Source organism: Lepisosteus platostomus, chromosome 18 (genome assembly GCF_059453375.1).
Source record: "Lepisosteus platostomus isolate fLepPlt1 chromosome 18, fLepPlt1.hap1, whole genome shotgun sequence".
Lineage (NCBI taxonomy): Eukaryota > Metazoa > Chordata > Actinopteri > Semionotiformes > Lepisosteidae > Lepisosteus > Lepisosteus platostomus.
In genome coordinates, this window is record NC_142628.1 from 3,957,282 (window position 1) to 3,979,140 (window position 21,859).

Consider the following 21,859-nt stretch of genomic DNA (forward strand, 5'->3'; position numbering starts at 1 on the left):
GACCACAAAAGCTGGGAGAAATATTGTAGCGGCTCTCTGGAACAGGGATGGGCTTCACGGCCTGACAGCACGACTGGGTTGATCCAGGTTAACAGCGTTGAGCGTTGAGGGCTGCAGATTACCCATGGTTCATCACTGGAGAATGCCAGTTTAGAATCGCGGATGGAAAAGGCTTGCTGCACCTTGACAAGCATCTGAAGCCACTGACAGAGATCTGGATACTGCTGGACACAGTACTTTAGGATCACAGTGTCACATCAGTTCATTAAAAGAAATGTTATGAATGCGTCAGTAAACTGATCTTACAGTATATCACAAACAAGAAGAGATCATGAGAGGCTTTTCTGGGAAACCCAAAAAATTGTTAATCCCTTGACTTGTACTGTTTAATTTAAATCCTCCTGACGGGAGCTCCTGACCTGCTTGTCAGCTTTTAATTTAGCTGTACTATTATTTATGAGCATATTAAACGTTGGATTGATTTTGCTTTGAAAGTGGAAGAACTTCAGAAGGCCCCATTGAGCCAAAATGGTTGAAACGTCCTGTGCTAGATCATTGTAACATGATCTGAAAATAAATGATCAACGGGCTTTTAAATGTAAGAAACTGACCATATTTTGAACATGCAAAATGTTAAGTCAAAAGCAAAACAACTGTCAATAATAGTATATTGCATCTAGATTCACTTAAACTCATTACTTAGCTATTGTGGGAATTTTTGCGGTCAAAGTTATCAGATGCAACCTGGCAACGAACAGCATGGTTTTCATCATTACCCCAAACCAGACACCAAATGATATGTGTGCCGGTAGAAATGTCAGCCACTTTTCACAAATCAATTTAAAAAAAAATAAGTCAGAGGGACACACAAAGCTGGAAAGTGCAGTCATGTACGAATGGCACACTAATTTAAATAATTTGCCCTTTGATTATATTCTGTTACAATAGAAAGGAAAAGGTCTCTAATTTCAATTTTTCTCCCTGCAAACTAGAAACAGACCTAATTTCCAGCCTGCTCACTGAAACGGAATAAGAATCCCAGTGCAATCCCATTGCTCACAGGTCCATTGTAGGGAAGACTGCAAACAGGGGCTTGCTGGATTCCTCAAATGATACAAATGACCTTCAAGATAAACTCACAGAAAATAAAGGAACTATAACTGTCGAGCAGAGGCCATTCAGTACATCTACAGTATCTGGTAATTAGGAGTTAATCAAGCCGGGGACATTATCTGTATGTTTGCTGAAAGCTGCCAGGGTCTCAGCATCACAGTAAACCTGGGTAGTTTGATTCAACATTCCCACAATCCTGAGAAATTGTGAATACTGGAAAAAAAAAACACTGAGTCATTGTCACTACACAACATGATATGACTAAGTGCACCACGCTGCTGAAAGCTGATCCTTTGATTATAATCTCGGCTCGGTAAGCTATTGGCTCCCTCTAATGTACACTGTAGTTTACTGCATGAAGAGGTAGCTCAGATTTGTACAAGACTCAATTGTTTTCTTAAAAAGAGACAAAACTGCATACATTTTTATGCTTCAGCATGTAGGTTCTTAGTTGATCTCCACTTGTATGTTGGCTCCTATTTGCTGTTGAGTGATCATTCAAGTAAAAAAAAAGTATTCTCTCAAGGCTGAGTGTCAGCCCAAGGAAAACGGAGGAGCGGGTAGGTGGGAACACTTCCTGGTGTCACGCAGGGTTCATTACAAAACAGTCCCTCACTGAGCTTTAAAATATCAAGCTGCTCCGAGCTCTATCCTCACCTCAATAAATGAACTGAAAAAGACTATATCAGAAATGTATCCTACACGACTGACACCCTTCTTAACCCTGCATCTACTAGGGGGGAATTGTTTAATTATATTTCAGTGACAATCATAGAGTATTAAAAAAGCTTCAGTTATCAAGAAACATCAAAAGCCAACTTCATGACAAGAATGGCCAGACAAGAGATGACATAGAGCTATCAAAACAGATTTTCATATGATCTCTTCAAGACAGTGTGTGCTTTGTGTTTACTTCTGTAATGGGACAGCAGCACACATGCATTTTCAGTTTGAAATATGAACACAAATACTGATGCTTCCCAGAAGCGTGTTGAAAAACACTTAGTGTGTGATCCAGGTGGATGCTGCACATTGGTGGTGGTGGAGGGGAGTCCTCATTATCTGTAAAGCGCTTTGAGAGGAGTGTCCAGAAAAGTGCTATATAAGTGTAAGCAATTAATTAAGCAATTACACTTGATAGATATAGACAGTTGATAAGTCACTAAAAGCACCAATAGAAGTTTCTTTTTCTGAAAATGAAAAGTGTCACAGGGCTTAGGTAACAGCAGCAGGTTTGGAGCCCAGTGAATTCCTCAAACAGTGTTGTGGTTGGGCAGTGAGACGCAGTGCTCTGGAACTTCTATCTCAGAGTTGATGTGACACAGGTGACAAATCTAAGAGGCTTAATTTCAAATCCCAGGGATGCTGATGGAAAATGTAATCAGAGATTCCTAGAAACTGCATTTCTGTAACACTGATAAAAAAACGTTTTGAGCTTAACGTATTTGGAGCATGACGCTTCCTTAAATAGATTAAGGCTGTTACAGATGTGAATGCCTGAGCATTTTAAAAACTGCTTTCTTCTTATTCTTCTTAAATTATCAATGTCTCACCAACCCCAGTGAATCTAATGAACTGACTTTACGGATGTGATATAAAAGAGGAAGGGTTTTCATTAAGCCAGTTTGCAGTATTGCTAATACTGACTATTAGTAGAGGAAAAACTGTACTGTTTTGACCTATTGAGGAATATTTGCAGAACTGTTAACTACGTGGGTAGAAGCTTACACCCACCATTATACAGTAGATTCTGGTTTAGTCTGTGCTTTAATATTACTATTATTATAATGGTGTCAGAGGAGCCCATAATTCAATAAATTGCACTTTCTATATTAAAAAAAAACCATATCATGTTAAAATATAAGCTTATACAATTTTGCTTGCCTGCTGCAATTCACTGCAGAAGCTACTGCCTCATACTGAACATAATGCTGTAAAATAATAGCATCAAAAAAATCTCTGCAAAGACTGTCTAGAATTAGCCACATGTCTGGAGCTCTATTTTCCATTGCATAAACACAGAAAAAAATAAACTGTAAAATGATTAGGCACAAGCCATAAAAATGTCATGTTTCGATCCCAACAAAGACTAATCAATCCTAAACAGCAAAATGAATCTGAAATAAAGTGTCCAGATGTTCCATATCTAGCAAATTTGTCTTTTCCTGTTGCTCCCTGTAAGAGTAATGTAGTAAAATGACATACATCAGAAAACATATAGACGCGTTTACACAACCTTTACCTTCTTCTGTGCAACAAGGATCTTCACAGCCATTGTCATTACCATCACAGTCAGTATCATTAACAGTTCTCAGCTTCAGTCTCAATCTGCACTCAAGTTCTAAGTCCTTTTCGCTAGAGGTGAAATACAGCAGTAAAAAACAATCACCTTATGAAGAGTGATGGATTTTCTTATCAGGAAAAGTGTGTTTTTTCCTATCTTCTTTCAAGAAAACAAGACAAAGAATGCTTGGAGGAGGTGGTTTCCCACCAGGTGACAGAATGAGTAACCAATACTGTGGAGACATGTTTTACTCTTTCCGAACCGGGTCTAAATGGTTATAACTGGTGTTGAGTGGGACGAATCACAGCTCAACACATGCCAAACCACTGATCAGCACACATAGTGCCAACTCATTCAATTTCAAGACCACCTTTCTGGTGAAACAATGGTGTAGCTGAAGCACACAGAGATCTGACTCAGGGCACTTTTGAGTCTAAAAACCTATTTAATCAATAAGTGTGTCATTCTTGTCAGCTTTATGTAAGCAGCTACCATGTGCAGATATCAGCACATCAGCTTGGTGAAAATACACAAATTCAGCTTCTAACAAACGCAAATAGAGGGACAGTAAAGAATAACAAAGGATCCACGGCTGAAGATCTCCAAACTGTGAGCAAGTGAACAGTTTGATTAAAAAAAGGTTTGGTCCAGGATGTCTTTCTTAAACTCCATACTTTAGGAATCTGGCTCGATCAGCACATGGTGGGCCAAAGCTGGTACTCAAAATGGTCGGATTGGGTGCAGGCTTGAGCTGGAGGTTAGAGTATCCAACAATGAGTTACACAGCTGATGGGTTTTACAAGTTTGTAAAATTTATGCCAAGTTTGACCAAAACAACCGAGCAGGGCTGTGCCAGTTTCATTACTGAACCAAGGCTGTTTGACCAACTGGGCCAGCCTTATTAAAATAAGCACTAGGAAAACGATCATTGTTCACAGCCCGGGGACACAGGCAAATTGAGGGAAAATGCACATGGGCAGAACAACTTCAAATAATAAAACGGTAAAAAGCACCAAACTATAGATAGGGCACTGTCTGCATCGTCTGAGCTTTAAAAAGGTCAGAAAGTAAAGCACACTTAAAAAAAGCACTTTGTTGTTGAAGAGTGTGCTGTGGTCTGTGAGATTAAACAGTGTTAGGAACATAAGAAAGGTTACTATTGAGAGGATGCCATTTGTTCCATCCAGTCTGTTTATAACTATTAGTAGCTAATAGATCTGAGGATCTCACTAAGCCATTTGTTGAAAGAAGCCAGGGTATCAGCCGAGACAAGGAAATATTGTCTTGGAACCATGCTCTGTTTAGCCCTGTTTTTCAATTACGGCCTTACCGGTAATAATAGTGCTGATAACAGTGGCCCAGCTTGACTCTTACCAATTAAAATCAGAACCTATTTACCTTTCTGAGCACAGAATGGGCACAGGGAAATAAACTGCATGTCAATGGTGGCAATAATGTTAACTATCGCCCCGTACAGTTCCCCCGGAAGCACATGCCTGACTAATAATGCCAACAGTTTGTCAATCCCATTAGCAATTAGTGATGTAATTACCACAGAAATCAGGACCCATGTGTACTTTTGGCAGTGCAAATACTGGAATTCATGTGTGAGGCCAGAGATTAAACATCTTATTCTGCTGGGAACAATGTGAACTGTCTAGTGTGCTAATTTTCACCGAGGGGTTCAACTACCAATTAGCTCCAAAGCAAGATAACGATACAAATCCTTTCTTTTTAATTACAGGGGTGGCTGATCAGTGATGGCTTCTCAATTTAAATTTGATTTCAGGAGTCGGTTCTTTTCGTCTGTCTAACGGACCAAAACACAGAAGTGTAGAGTACTGTCCATTCACTGCTCTTCAGGCTGACAGGTACAAATTGGTACACTACCAGCCTCTGCACCAGAGTTACTTCTGCAGTTTTTTAAGCTAACTCTTTTACCGGTTTTGGTTATAAGACTGCAAGGAAAGGGCTCATAATCAGCCTCACCTGGTTTCCAAGAGATTTTTCATGTCACAGCTCTAAAATAAATGAAAGACCTGTTCTGTTAAAAAAGAAAGTGGAAATGTTGTTCTTGTGAAGAGAAAAATACCTGTTAGTTCCATCTCTCTGTCCCAGAATGAAAAATAGGACCCGATTCTCTCTCTCTGTTTCTCAAAACACTGTTAAGATTCTAAAAATAATTCTATGGCTTAAAAACAGCATTTTTTAAACAAAACGGCTTCCAATCCATTAAGCAAACATGAAACTACCCAGGATGTAGCAAGGATTGCTTTATTAATCTGACTTTTATTGCGAAACGACAGAAATGTGTAGAATATTATTTTTGTATGCAAGGGTGATTTCACTGTCCTTTTCAAAATCTTCCCAACGGTTTTAAATTGTGCCTCTCCAGAGGAAGCTCCGTTCTCCTGTGATGGGGAGGAGAGCGAGGCCTGGCAGCCGAGCAGCTGGTCTCCATGTCACTGACCTTCCTGTCTCTGAGGCCCATCGACTGCAAGTCTTCTGCTGGCCTGGTTGTGGAGTGAGGGGGACACAGACACAGAACAAGAGGGCGAAGCTGAGGAGCGGGGGGCAAGTGTTCGAGGCACACTCGTTCATGTTTATACATATCCTTCTGTTCAGTTATCTGGGAAACCATGTCCTGTCGTGCTGTTAAGTTTACAGGGTTAATGTAGGGTGAGCATTTGTTATTTTCATTGAAAAATGTGAAAAGGATTGAAGCCTTCTCCCTGTTATTCACTCTCAAGGGAATCTCGCACTTAGTCGAACCAGAAACAAATAATTTACCGGTCAAGTTCTCTTTTGAAAGTGTAATGTGTTCAGTTTTCTGGGACCATGCTAAGGTACAGTAGGCATTATGAATTCTGGTTGTTTGTCCCCTGAGATGGCTGCATAACTGCCAGACAAATTAATCATGTTGCACAGGCTGAACTACAGTATGAAGTGACATATACAATGTCTTGAGGGTAATTATTCATTCCTTGCCTTTTTTAGCGATTGCTGTCTCTACTGTAATGAGTGTGCTGAAATGCATGCCTGTTTTGGGATGTGACTAAACAGGACTATCTTGCTACTACACATTTGTTTTTGAACAAGCCCTTGGAATTAAAGATAAATTAATTCTTTGTTTGTTTGGAAAATTCAGAACCGCATGATCTTTGTGGCTCTGCAATGGCATTTCTTTTAAATCATGCCATTATCTAACAAGGTCAGAAGAATTCATTCTAAGAATGCAGTTGAACCATAGGACACAAGTGGAAACTACATGGAAGGAGATTTAAAACCTGGAAAAAGAGGACTTCTTCATACAGAGGGTTGTGGGGAGAACGGACAAAGCTACCCAGCCATGTTGTTGAAGTGGATCTCCTGCCTTCGTCAAGAAATGTCTGGACAGATCCTTGGAACAATTAACTACTAACAATCCGACAGACTGGAAGAGCCGAATGGCTCCTCTGGATTTGTAGCCTTTATGTTTTTACAGGAGAATCAGCAAACACTGCAGAAGCAGCAAAGAGATTCAGAAAGAGGCAGACAAAGTTCACTATTGGGCAAACACCAGGCAGATAACCTTGTCCTGTCCTTGGCTGCACTGTACAATGACTCACGATTTCTTTACTTCCTGCACGCTGTTTCACTAGTCTGCTAAAAAGAAGAGCAAAGGATCCATACGCTGTCAAGAAATCACCTCTAAGCTCTACTAATTGTAAACAGCAATATGCCAGTTTACCACCTAGTTACTGACACTTGGAAGCCAGTATTTTTATTGTGCGAGACATGAAATGATAATACACTATTATCCGACAACCATAATGACCCAAGGTGACCTACAGAGGCCAGAACACATGGTTTTGTACTCTAGTTATTTCCTCTCTTTGTCACTTTCGTGGAAGAGATCGAACAGCACATCTCGAAGACAGAATTTAAAGTTCTTGCAGCCTCTACGCAGGCAATACTTTACCTGGCAAAGGCTGGAGGCTAATCCTTTCAGGGGGTCAAAGCTGCTAATATGATAGGAATAAAAAATAATTACAGGTAAAGGAATTCTTTTCATAAATTGCTGTCGGTTTAAACAGTGTGCAAACATTTAACATGTTCTGTGACATATATGAATATATATTAATAGATTTTAATATGTACATTATGCAACAAGTATTTTTGTTGGCATAAAATGCAATAGAAATAATTGTCAGGTAAAGGAAAAATATTTTGCCAACGTGAAAACTACAGGGGTTCCACATCTGAGCACCTCATTTTCCCGGGCCATGACGTGGTGCTTCACGACTTGTGACTTTCACCAGCCTGACCGTCAGGACATTGTCTATCACCTGTGCTGTCTGGCAGCACACGGCACACTGCTGGCCTCACATGCTGCTCCCTCTCTTCCCTTCTGCAGAGGAATTCAATGACTTCATCCCAGCATGACTGATTATCCTCATTCCAGTGAGCACACAGCTCTTGGTTACTCAATGTGCTCTATCAGACCCCCCTCCAGGTCCTGTTCTGTGCTGACAGACGCACACCCTCCTGCACACACACAGCATAATTCAAGCAGTCTGTTGTATAGGCAGCCCCATTACACACTGTTTATACAAGGAATAAAGGCATTACTTCAGTCTATAATCATCACATTCTGAAGCAATGATTACAACGTGTCAGCGCTCAGCCACTCATCCTTTTACAGTTGTAGGTTAGGTTGTAAAATTATTAGGAGTAATATCTGACAAAAGCATCGCCCGATATTTTCACAGTTACGCTATTATTTTGGGCCTGACGGGAAAATTTACTAACATTTGCGATTACAGTCCCTCCTTTCAACCTTAGCAGTTTCTCACAGAAGGAATGTCAGAAAATAAAGCAAATTCACTACAAAGAGCAAATGTGACTGCAAAACAAACCTAAAACAATGTTATGTGCTACTATTGCAAATACAGACAAGACAGAAGAATAAAGGTTTACTTTCTGGCAGAGCAGACAGGGTTAAGTCAGAGACACGAAATGTTCGGACTTGGAACAGAGCCTTCAGACCTTCCACAAAGGTTTATTTATTCTTGTATCTTCCTCACAGCGTCTGCGGCTGTTCATTTCTGCAGTATGAGCCTTTTGCTATTCTGGATGGGATAATTGCTGGATTCTGATTCCTGCTGCACAGCTTACATCACCAAACTACCTCTTGGCATTCCATTGGCATGCATGTGACTATTCATTTTCCCTTTAAGACCACACAAAGCTATTGTTTTTCATTTGCCTTTTTCAAACCGGGAGCTTTTTTAAGCAGCGAGTACAACAGCAATTTCATTCAGCTACACTGTACAACAAGAAGAGCAATAAATGTGTCACATTGATATAATGCATACGAAGCAGACAGGTCTAAGCGCTCCCACAAAAGTACCGGCTTTGTTGTGAGTGTTCCTCAATGCTTGCCAGGTCTTTCAAACCCACTTTACTGAAGAACAAAAGCCATGGTCACTCGCTCAGGAGTTATAATAGTGTAGATCACTGTTGTTCATGCAAAACCTTTACCCATGGCTGGAACACATGGTAAGATCCCCCCAGCCCCTTCACAATTTGAATGCATTATTTCATCAAGGATCAAGGAAAAGGGGGTGTTTGCTTTTAGCAGAAGCTCTGCTGCAGACAGAAACTGGCACCGCTACAAGTGGCTGGACACCACGCTCTTGGAAAAACGGACAGGAAATAAAGCAAGCAGCAAAAGGAACCCCCTTCTCCCACACGCACAACAAAAGGGGAAAAAATGGAGGGCGCTATTTACCCGCCAAGCACTGGCTGGCCTACCTGTGAGCAGAGACACACGCTGGAAGCTGCCCTCCAGCTTGCCCAGGAGGATGCGCACGAAGCTGTCCGAGGACAGCAGGCTGGCGTCCTTCGTGCTCTGGTCGTACACCACCACTTCCTGCTTCCTGCTGAGGTCCACCTGCGGGCGAGGGACAAACACGCAGGCTCAGTGACAGCTCCAGCGCAGGTCTACCGCCTCACCGCGGACACTGTGAGGGGACGCGAGGATGTCAAATCCCGAAAGGTGGGGAAACAACGAGGAACACAAGTGGAAACTTCGCGGGTGTGGATTGGAGACTGAAATCAGAAGGCATTTCTGAAGGTGCTGAAGGTGACTAGAGCAATCTGCTCAGTCAAGTTTCTGAAGCCGATTTTCTAGGATCCAACAAGAAAAGAATGGATGAGGCCTTTGGTCTTGTAAGCAACTCACAAGCAAATGAGCCCGAGAAGACAAAGGCCCTCCTCTCACTCGTAACATTTCTTACATTCGTATGTGTATTTGGTGCAACAAAACAATAGGTTATTGCATTAAAACTACCCGATAACACTTTTTTTTCTCATATTGCCCTATTACTACTTCTTTTCTGTTCAGATCTTTTGTTAAGAAATAATGCTGTGCTCAAATTCTAGGGCTGAATTTTGTAATTAATTTCTAGTCCCAGATCACTCCAACATTTGGGAATGAGTTAAATAATTTAATTTAATTAATAATGATTTAACATTTAAAGTGAAGGACAATGCCCGCTTTGAATACCCATCAAGAAGGGGAACTTGATACACATTTATCAAGGGTGATAAACTGATCATAAATACATTTTTTAAGGCCTTAAAATCAAATTAATTCCCACAGACAGCTGAGCTCAAGTGCTTCCTTTATTTCCAGTGGTAGACAAACTAAAGCAAAGAAGCTGGGGAAGATAAAATTCCCAAACCATCCTGAACATTTTTCATTTTCATGACAGCACTTTTTGATGCAGGCTGGACCAAGCTTGCAGAGGAGGCAGCTGTCAGCAGAATTCTTTGCCAGGCAAACCTGACAAACAAGATAGGAGATAACAGAAAGAGAATGGGTGACATCATTTTGCTCTAAATAGGGTAATTACAGAAGCTGATATTTTTCCTCAACCTCCAGTTTTTGAGAGAAGGTTCTTTTTTGCACCTACACTAAAACTCACTCATCACTCCACACTTGTTTTTTTGTGCATGACAAACCCTAGCTGTCCTTATTTCATTTCTGCTCTCTCTTTTGACAGCCGGGCCGAGGCAAGAGTAAGAACGGACATACGCTGCCTTCAGAGCAATGCTTTGCTTTCGTAACTTTCTTAAATGCATACAATATGTGCACGCCAAGTAAATGGGATTTTCAGGCTCATATCTGTCCCCTGTTTTTATTTGCAAGAACGCACTGATGACCTGTGTTTTTAATTCAACAGATTGAAAATCATGTACTTTTAATAAACTCATACACATCTAACCCAGGCACTTCCTCGAGAACAGTGCCAGAGTCATCTGTGAGATGTGCGATCATCAGTTGTGTCACTGCATCAGCTTGCAGCCCGGATCATACAAGACGCACCCTGGTACTACTGCAGCAGTGAGTCACAGCCATGATAACCCCAGAAAAAGGCCCAAGCAAAACGTATCAGAACTGAACATGCTTGTCTGGCAAGAGCCTGAGAAAAGGAGAAAAACACATTCCTCAGTAACCCATTTCCCAAACCTTCTGACATTTAAAAATAAACTGTAGGTCATATCTTTTGATATCTCTGTGCAATGTTTGTCTTTGGCTTGGTGAATTGTTACACAATCATTTTTTTATGTAAGGTTAGTGTGGCAGCGGCTGCATTCCCTCAGGGATTCTGCACACTCTATCCACAGAAATTTCTCATCACAAACCATTTCTTTGTCCCCGAGTATCTGCTCGCCAGTTTTGACTACAGTGATGCTATTTATAACATGGCCTCGAAAACCCTTCTTCAGGAAGCTCGATATTTTGCAAGCCAATCTGCTATCAGATTTTTTATAGGCGCTCAAAGCAAACCATTCCACCCAGCCATAGTGCTTTATTCAATCAAGGCAGTTAGTAAAAACAACTTTGTATACATGCTGAAATGGACATTGTGTCCTAAAGGAGCTAGTGGTGATTGTGCTCTGTGAAAGGGCCGTAGGCCATGAAGAAGCGATTCATACTTTGCTTTGAACTTCAAGAATTTCTTCTTTGGCTTATGTTTTTATCTCAAATTCACAGTTATTTTACAACTGACATGAATGACTTTGAATTGAATTTTGAGCTAGTGCATTTCATGCTTGTTTGCTAACTGTTGCCAAGGCTCCTGAAGAAATCCGTCGATTCTGAATGGACAAGGAGATAAAATGCACTGCGAACCAGACTGAGAGACCAGGACACCAACAGCAAACAACACAACACTTGAGACCACTCCATCAGCTAGGGTGTAATACTGTATGTCCAGGAGAGTTTGCTTTAACTCTGGTTCCTCTTGTGCTTCTTCAATGACTCTCACTTTCATTCATCTTGATTTAATTACCACTCAGACCATGTGGATGGTCAGGCACCATAACAGCACTTACAAGAATTACTCACCCTACCAGCTAGTGTGCTCATTTGTTAGAAACTGATGTCTTGCACATTCTAATTAATTGTATTGTATCGTTTCAGGACTATAAAAAGCATGATTACCAAATATACAATACAAAATGCTCACAATCAGTGTTTTATAGTATGGAAATTAATAAGAAATATTGTTTTATTATTAAAATAAAACCATGTTAAGACAATTAACACAATTTAATCAACTCTGATACATTTCTGCCTTTTCCTTTCGATTCACTTTGCCTGATTTTGTGCAAAACATACATGTGCAATCGCAAATCCAGGCCTTTGTCCGTATTTTCAAAGAGTTTCTTTTTCAGGACAGTATAAACTGTGCTAGGTTTAACGCTTTTGCTATTAGTTTCAGTTCATGTTCCCCTCACCACGTATTCTTCCCCTCACAGAGACACACAAAGGTGACACTTCTCTTCTTTCCTGTCTTACAAAACACCTTTCTGTGCTCCCAATTCACCTCTGGTATTACAATGATACTATCCACTAAAATCTTTTGTTTGCCTTCAGGTAAAAGGACAACTTCCAATTGTTATTTTTATTATGTTAATATTATTATTTTATATTCTAATATTGTTCACATACTTGAAAAATAACACATTACTCTCTCCCTTTTACCTTCTCTTTGGACAGTTTGATATGTACACAATGGTGAAGTGGAAAACAGGCCCCAAGTTTTGAGACAATGTAACACAGCCTGGACAAGAGCCAGCAGGTGACATCACCCTGAGGGCACCAGAAGGTGATATCATCATGAAGGCACCAGCACTCTGGGTCTGAGCAGGGCGAGACCTCAACTTTCACTTCAGTGCAAAAACTGGCATAACCTGCTGGGTTTACCATCTTTGTTTTTTCTTTCTTCCTGAACATTTTGGCTAATGTTTTATGAATTAGATTTTCCTTGTGTACATGCCCTGTCATGACACGACATGCCTTGCACAATGAGACATTCAGATTCCATCTTGCAGGAGTCACATATACCTCACCCAGAAATGTACAACAGTACTAGTTCTGTAGTATTGCTGCCTTCTATTTGGAACGAAACACGGAACAGAATATTTTGATAATTGCTATTGCTGAATCCATAATATGCACTTAGAACACATTTATTTGAAAGTAGAGCTTGTTTTAAAAAATTACTGGTAGGCACAGGTCTCCCTCAAATTTAAAATGTCCCATTGGTTACAGACTAAAAACTAGCGTGGCAAAACATTCTGAAACCCCATGTCTACAGTGTAACTCGAGTAGCCTGATACGACATGTGAGCGATTAGCTAGTACTGGTATAGTTGAAAAGATACCGTACTTTTATTCCTTTTCAAAAATGGTCCACAAAATTCAACATTCATGAACTGAATCTATCAATTAGATAGATCTGGGTTAACCATAAAGCACTGAGAAACAAAATGAGAATGGGAGTGGTCATACTGGTGACAGTGACAGATAATTTATTTTATCAGTATCTGACAGGAAGGGCTCAGCTGCGAGCACAATACTGGCTTGCCAGAATCCCAAGACCTCTCTCTTCTCAGTTTAATCTCCAACCTTATTATCTCCCAGGAGCCCCCAGCTGAGAGGACGAACTGCACGAGGTGTTCTACCTTAATTGGATTAGGGCTAAACCTGGCAATGACATCACTGGGAGATTACATCTTCACTCTGGCGTGTGGTCAAGTAACAGAGGTGCCAAACGCATTTTAATCAAATGGCTAAATTTTCCTGGGTCTCTGATATTTCACGCCCTGACTACCAATTTGCAGGAAACTGGGAGGTGGTTAAGATTACTGCCTGTTCTGCCTTGATAACACGCAAATCACAGTTTCTCACTACATGAATATCTTAGCTTTGATTAACATCTACATGTGTTCTGAGGAGTTCTGGAGGGACTGTTGTCTTCTGTTTCACAAACCAAGTTGTAGATTTAGAATGTAAACAACAGCTTGGACCACAGTCCAAAAAAGTACTATCGTGCTCATTCACAAACTCGAAACCCTTTCACTTTGGTGCACACACGCACATACAGAAATTCATCTTGATGAAAAAGAAAAAAAACAAGTTGGCACTCAATTTACAAAATGACTCAATAATATTTTAAGAAGGCAGTTAAAACACTTCAATTCTTTAAAGAGAATGGAATACCATAAAACAAAGATCATGATATAAATGGAACAATACTTAACACTTTCATAGATCCGTGTTTTTTAACAGTATGATAAAACACCTATTGAAGAACAAATTAACAAAACCACAATATAATAAGGTTTAATCAAACTCGAAATAAGAGATGTCAGATGAGTGTAGCTCATCTTAATCTTAAGCTTTGCAAGCTCAATACTTTGCACAGACAGAGAAAAGGTGTTTCCCTGAATCAAATTCTATAAGATGTGCATTCATAATTAAGTTTTTTCTCAAATAATAATTTGAACTACAGGGTTAAAAAAACATCAACTGCAGTAAGAGTTGCAGGGTCCCAGCTTTTGCTAAATTATCTGAACCTCAGCTGCGCAGTACAGGAAGCAGCATACACCTCAGAGTATGGGAAAACCCCAGACTGGAATGAATGAATGGGTTAAAAATGCAGCTGAATGAGGCGATTGCCTGCACTCAGACGCACTGCCTCTCCAACCAGCAACCGCAGTGTTAGCACTTCATTGAGGAAACTCCTGTACTTTCAGATCGAGTTTTCAGTCAGAATGCAAAACAGGGAGGCTTGGAGCTAGAACACGGAATGCACATTCCGAAACACTTCGAGTTATATGCCAGCAGCTATGATCCTGCAGCGCGATTTTGACTTTCGCTGCATTGCTGGAAGGTGGAACAGATCCTTCCTCATGCACTAAGTGCTCACAACCGGCTAATATAGTTTGTGCCAAGCAAGACTGGAATTTAAAAAGACAAATTACAAAAATGTGTTACGGTGCAGTCTTTTGTCACTTTAGTACATCAAGGTTTGAAGAGCTTCAAGTGAATGCTGATTTAGTTTGTAGATTTTTGGTATTCATTCTTTATATTTAGTAGCTCTTCAATCTGTGTAATGCTGTTTGAAATCATAAGCTCTTTTTACAGAAGATAATCTTGTGCATACTCACACAGCAGAGTGATAACCTAATGCCAGCTTCCAGAATTTATTGTCAGCAGAAATCAGGATTACTTTAAAACTATAAAAGCAGTGCTTGCATTTAATTTACCTTCAGTGGTAAACCAGAACCCCTATTTAACAGACTTGAGTACGCGTTTACATTTCCCAACTGCATATAAAAGGCAAAGGTCTTTAAAAAAATAAATGACTCCATTCTTGCCACAACCGAAACAAGTTAGAAAAGTGTAATGGGTACAACATCAGTCAGAACTAGATGATTAGAGAGGGGCACAGCAGAAAAAAAGGACAATGATATTCAGAGAATGAGGTCATTGCTTTTTCAGAGACACTCCCTTCCACAGCAGACTCATGAGTGTATTTTGCACATTCTTCTGAAAGCCAGCCTCAAATTCATAGTTGCAGACACAGCCCAAAGCTGATTGATGACATTCAGGTCTTCTAAAAAAGTTCTTTATTTGCCTGTGCGTTACAGTGGTGCTTCAAGGTCAGTTTAAAGGCCTTGCCCTTCAAAGCTCAAAATGTTTAGGTATGAAAGCAGGACTTGGCTTTTACAAGGAAGTGGTGTTGATAGTGCATGGATCAACCACAATTCCACGGAACAAGAACATGTGATATGGTAACACCTTAAAGCAAACATTCTATTGCATACAGAGAGCATGCAAATTATTAAGTCAATATTCACTGTTACTCTTTCAACACCTATTTAACTTTTGGATGCGCTCAGTTAAATGGGTGTTAAAAGGTGATACAGGTAAACTACTCTCTTACCTGTGAGACCTGAAACAACCTTCCCAGCTGCGCACTTAATCAGCAAGCTTTACCCAGCTAAATAACCACGAGGGACAAAATCCCAGCCTCTGCAAGACCCTGAGGAACATGAAAGGCTGTTGTACAGGAAACATCGCTGCAAGAGACCCCCAATTACATCATTCCATGTATTTACAACTTCTTCCAATTCAGGAGCAGTGAGTAGTCAGATCCTATACCAGCAAGCAACGGACGCAAGGCAGGATACAGCCTTGACCTCAGTCCATCGCAGGGCACACACTACAACACACACACAGTCAGACCTAGGGACAATTTTCCCAAAAGCCAAGTGATCAACTAGCGTGTTTCTGAACACTGGTGGAAGGAAACCCATGCAGAAACACAGAAGTATGCAAACACAGGGAGAGCATACAAACTCCACACAGATAGCACTAACCACTGCCCCCCCCCAATTACAACTCATCAGGAAAGATTTCTTCAAAAGAGCCAAGAAAATGGAAATGGTCCACATCTCATCTTTGCAGGGTGTTTCCTTTCTCAAGCTCAATAAACAATAATCACTGATGTTTTATCCCATGTGGTTGGTATGAGATAATGAGAGTGTGTAATGGAGAACACGGCTCACACTATCAGAGAAGCTGGATAACTTGAGGAGGTACATTTGTTGAGTGACTTCATAGTCCAGTGATGACCTGATTGACAAGCTCCAGCAACTGGCCGGCCGTGTCACAGTCCTGGTGGGGGTGCAGCCACACCCCCCTGAGACTGGCCCAGATTGGAAGGCATGTCATCACTTTCTCAACTTTCAGCAACCGCTTTCAAATAGGTGGTGCATTTCTTTTGCTTTCTATTGCTTCAGCTCAGACAGTCTAATTTCTTATTTTTTTGTTCGTGACACTTGCATTACACAGCATACCAACATACCTACTGGACTTGTCGTTATGGAATTGTCATGCCTGGTAAATTGTAGCACACCTTGCAAGTCATCTCAGATAAAGATGTCTTCTAAGCAAATACTACTACTAATAATAAATAATTTGGGGGTGGCAGATTGGTCTGTCACTTCAACCCTACCCCAAAATCAATGATACAAGGATAACATGCATATATTATGAAACACCTATTATTACATAGCTGTGAGAAAACTCTGCAGCTTTAACAGCAGAGTCAGAACTGGATAGTGGACAAGACGGTCTCCTCTGCACTCCAATCTTGTGCGTTTCGTCGTTGAGCCACTCAGGAATCCCTTTAAACCACTCTTCATCCTTGAACCTAGCATCCTGGATGTCTACCCTTGCTTAAATTTAGAATAAGTGTGAGGCACGAATCATTATATTGGCTCCTTGAAAGTTCTTTGGAGAGGACATACTTCTTCAGGACTAAACATAACACTCATCTAAAGAGACCCATGATACAGGGACTGACTGCATCAAGACTTGGATTGCAGTACAGTCCCTCTTTTGGGCATACAAATCTCTACCAAAAGCTCCTATTTCAGTCCACTATTTCCAGAATACTTTTATCCACGCAACAGAACTTGAAATGACTTTGATCTCCCTTTAAAGGAAATGAACAGCTGAAATGCCAGGACTGACGTAGTTCAACATCTGCAAAATCACCCATCTTTCCTCACTGCGTCCTGCTGCTCTGACCAATATGTTTGCCGTAGCAACCGACCAACCAAGGGAGCCGCAGGGCTGTGGACTGTATGTTTCATGGCGTCAACAAGGACAGACATCATTTCGGTGGGTGGGAAAGGGCCCAAACGATCTCGGCCATCATGGGGTAGCAGGCAGGTGAGCCGTGCACAGACGGGGAGAGGACGATCTCTGCCTTCTGGAAATGTCGGATCTGGGACCCTGTCCCCTTGGAGGGGGCTTGTGCGGAGCCCACCGATGGCTGTCAAACAGCATGTTCCAGCTCCGCGCCAGCTCTCAGCTTCAAGGACTGCTGCAGACACTTCTCTTCACCTGCTCTTCCTCAAATGCAATTCCTTCTGGAGGGTCTTAACCAAAAGGATATGATTATGTCCCCCCACCTCTTCTTCGATATATAGATATGCCTTTTATCTGTTTTATTTCTCGGTGAAGCTCCCATCTGCCCTAAGCATTTTAGGCTCTTCCACGTTCAGACTGTTTCGGCGACTTTCTACACCTTTGAATTCAACTCAATTGAAAATACTTTTTCATCCTCAGGGCAGCAATTTAAGCATCAATTTTATGCAACATTAAACTCTAGCAAAGAAACAACAATCATTTTTTTTATTTGTAATGAAATCATTTTTAATAATCAAAAATGATTATGAAAGTGCGTAATATTTAAGAAGGTATTAAAGCACACACACACATTTGTATGATGTCTATCCAACCGATATCATGTTGATATTGAATGACACCTTTACTACTGTATATCCACACTTACAAACATCACAGAAGGGGTTTTCTAATGCATTTTCCCTTTCTCCACACTGTGGTGGGGCTCACAGTGCAGCACTGTCTGTGATGGGACCAGTGAACTGTTCATTCAATGCTGGGCCTCAAGTGATTTTAATCCTGTTAGGGTTTTAATGCTTCCGTTTGCATGGCGTAACTATATTACCTAACTAGACATGCATGCAGACTATCAGTAATGTCTCAGGGTAGGTGTTGTGGACTTCATTTTCCAGACTGAAGGACCCCACTTTGCAAATTCCGGTGCTGCTTATTGCTTGACACAGGGGATGTTTTTGTTGCCAATTTTGATTCAAGGCTGGTTCTTCACTGTGCAATTCCCCTAATACCTAGACTACAGTAACTGTGTCAATTAAACAGCTTTTCCAAGTGTCCGAAGCATCAAAGCTTTAAAGAGACCCACAAAACCTTAGATTGCAGGCCTTCTGGATCATGGCTGCACCAGCCTGTTCAAAGCTGGATATATTCACAGCCAGGTCACTACATTCAGGGTCACATGTCACCTTGTTCCAGGTTTAATTTTGCACACTGCCAGTAAGGGAAACTGAAAATAATAAAAACGTTTTTTCTTCTTGTCAAGTTTCCAAGAGAGCACTGAACAAAAGGATACATACTAGCACAGGCTACAAGAGCTTTTTGTCATCAAAGCTTGGATAACAGAATTGCTTGTTTTGTTGTTTTATCTCAGGCATCCAGGATTGTCTGCCTACCTACTTTATCCCTTATACTTCAAGTTAAGTGGAAACATACACAGATTAAGAAAAATTAATTAGCCATGATTCCAATATTAAGAGGGGCAGTACACAGTACTCAGCGTTACTACAATTTATGGTGGACATGCCTGGACATGTTAGAAAAACTGCTTCTGATTATACACTTAAAAGATTAGACGTGACTAAACAATGATGTCTTTCTGTACACAACTATGTTATTACAAATCCAAAGGTCTATAGCACCAGGAACTATCACTTCTCATGGAATAAACTTTACTGTTAAGAGTAATGCCTAGTAGTTTCCTGCCCCAAGCACCGTGAGAGCAAAACAGTCTGTCCAACGAGGAGTCTGTATGCACTAATGAAATGAATAAGAGAAACCCCCAGCAACAGCCAGGGAATCATTCCCAGAATGCTGATTACGAAGACCTCAAGATTTGCCTGATTAATGAGCAGTTTCTTTATAATATTTATTGAAAGTTTAAAAATAATTAGAGAGCATTTGTACCACAGATCAGTCATTGTGGGAACTGAAAAGATAGATTTCCTCTTTTCTTCATCAGTGCAGTGTGTACATGAGACTGCACATGCAGTAGGTTCTCAAGACTGAATTGGATCAAACTTCTATGCTGTGGGAGTTTCACTTTGCTTTTCTGTCCTGGCTTAGAGGAATGTGGCCGGAGTGGAATCCCGTAATGCTCAGCACCTGTCAAAGCATGAAACCCCTTTAGTGTAGGAGCCAGATTCACAACTTTAATCTTAGAACACCTGCAGGCTTGGACTCATAATCCTGGGCGATGCCTCTGCAGATATGAAGCTGAGCTGCTTCACTGCTAAAAACAAAGCAAACCTGCTTTTCTGCACCAGATAGCTGCAGCAGGCAGGGTCCCATGGTGCTGCACTACACTGCCAGCTCTCAATGTCGGCAGCATTCGTTTCCCTGTGGATCGATATATGCCATCTGTCATCTTGGCTCATTAGTACATTTAGCACTGAGGATCAGCACAGAGCCAGGACTGGCTAGCACTTCGCTGTGAAAATAAGCTCACCGGCAGAGCACTGGTGAAACATAGCCTCAAATTTCAAACCAGGATGATGCAAGCTAACTCAAATTCACGTTCGCCTTTACCACCTGATAAAATCAGCCCAGGCACTCCTGCCAGAGTCACAACCGTTCACAGTTACAATTTCATTGAAGGGGAATCTGAGAGGCATGGGGATGAACAGGAGAAAAAATAGGGTAACTAGCTAAAAATATGGTCAGGTTATTAACTAAATCCGATCATTTTCACCACTCTCTGCTGGAGGAGACCCAAGGCTGACACAGAAATCTATTTAAAGTCATGTGAAGATGTCATGACTGCTTGCATGCCGTATCACAGAAGGAATCAGAGAAATGTATTTTGAAAGTCTGCAAATGCTAGATACCACAAATGAGATGTGTTTTGTAAAAAGTTCACTTCAGCATAGTAAATCGGAATTTGAAAAGTTCCATAAGGCCACTATAACAATAACAACTATTATTAAACCAAATAATACAGTACCATCTCCTAATATAACACTACTGCTTACTGCTTACTCGGCTTTTTTACCAGTTTCTGACACAACTCTAATCAAAATCACAACAAGAGTTTGTAGCAGACCCAGTTCAAGCACTGGGTCATACAGTACCAAAGTAAACTCTACCAAGCATTAGATGTTGTCTACACATCAGGGGGATGTTACAACAGTGATATTAAACTATCTTACCAGACCGCGTGAGATATTTGGGGAATATTTTAAACAACTGAAAGGTTGAGGGAGAGGGTGATGGAGACCTGCACAGGTAAGAAACAGGACTTGAGCGTACCCCTGGCGATGAACGACGCTGCGCTAGAGTGACAGTGCCGGAGCCCTGACATCACGGCTTTCCCCATTTAGTGCCCGTTTGAAACAACAGAGGCATAAATCACAGGCCCTCTAACAGGCTCACAACCCTGAGAGAACAGTGGCATAACGGGCGGAGCGGTGGCTCTGTGGCTCAGGATCTGCGCCTGGGGGTGAAAGGCTGCCAGTTCGTATCCCGTGGCCGGCAGAGGAATCCTACTCCGTTGGGCTCCTGAGCAAGGCCCTTAACCCCAGCTGCTCCAGGGGCGAAAAGACAAATTCCTAATACATTAATAAAATTGTATATGGCCAATTAAGTGATCTTAGATAATACATCAGGTGGGTAGCTGCGTCAGCATGCGTAGGCTGCAAAGGAACAAGTAATAGGTTTATTCCATGCTGAAAAAAGAAAAGAGAAAACACAACGTTTCGGCCGTGGAGCCTTCATCTGATGAAGGCTCCACGGCTGAAACATTGTGTTTTCTCTTTTCTTTTTTCAGCATGGAATAAACCTATTACTTGTTCCTTAGATAATACATGACCTGCAACCCATTAAGTAACTGTTAACAGCAGATGAAATTAGCTATAACTATAAGTTAATGACTGACTGGGGTGTGGACTGTTAACATGAACAGAGAGCGGCTCATTAAAATTAGCCACGTCCTCTATTCATGGGTTCTCTCCTGGAGCGAAAGCATCCCTTCACCCAGGCGAGGTGGGGGGTGAGGGCATTGGCGGACTCTCAGCAGCCTCCCTGCACGTGCCCCGCCACCAGCCTGCCAGCGGGCTACACAAAGGGGATGATGTCATGCTGAACCAATCACAAAGAGCCCCCTTTGGACAGCTCCAGCCTGATCCAGCCTTTCATTAATCGCTGGCATTATCCTCTTTACGGGGAAACAGGGAGATCATGAAAGGCGGCCAGCTGTAGAGGCTGGCACAGCGAAAGAGGACTCAGGGGATTCTTAAAGGGACCACAGCCTTCCGACCTAACCTTGCTTGGTACTCCCTTCATTCAGATGGGGTGAAGGCTAGAGCTGGGTCACCTGCTTCAGGTTCCTTTTCATTCACGCACAGCAAAGGCATTGAGCTGCAGGGCTCCCTTTTAAGCTGCCTTTTGGGAGGCTTTATCTGGTGGATTGTTTGA

At 41.4% G+C, this 21,859-nt stretch overlaps 1 protein-coding gene across 5 annotated transcripts in view; it reads right to left on the bottom strand.

Moving 5' to 3' along the window:
* The window catches only part of dusp8a (dual specificity phosphatase 8a), an 88,363-nt gene that overhangs the window by 46,106 nt on the left and 20,398 nt on the right, over nucleotides 1-21,859 (bottom strand). For all 5 annotated transcript variants that reach the window (XM_088610965.1, XM_088610966.1, XM_088610970.1 and 2 more), the window contains one exon: nucleotides 9,194-9,332. In XM_088610965.1, the coding sequence (XP_088467091.1) occupies nucleotides 9,194-9,332 (139 nt within the window). The remainder of the gene's footprint in view (nucleotides 1-9,193; nucleotides 9,333-21,859) is intronic.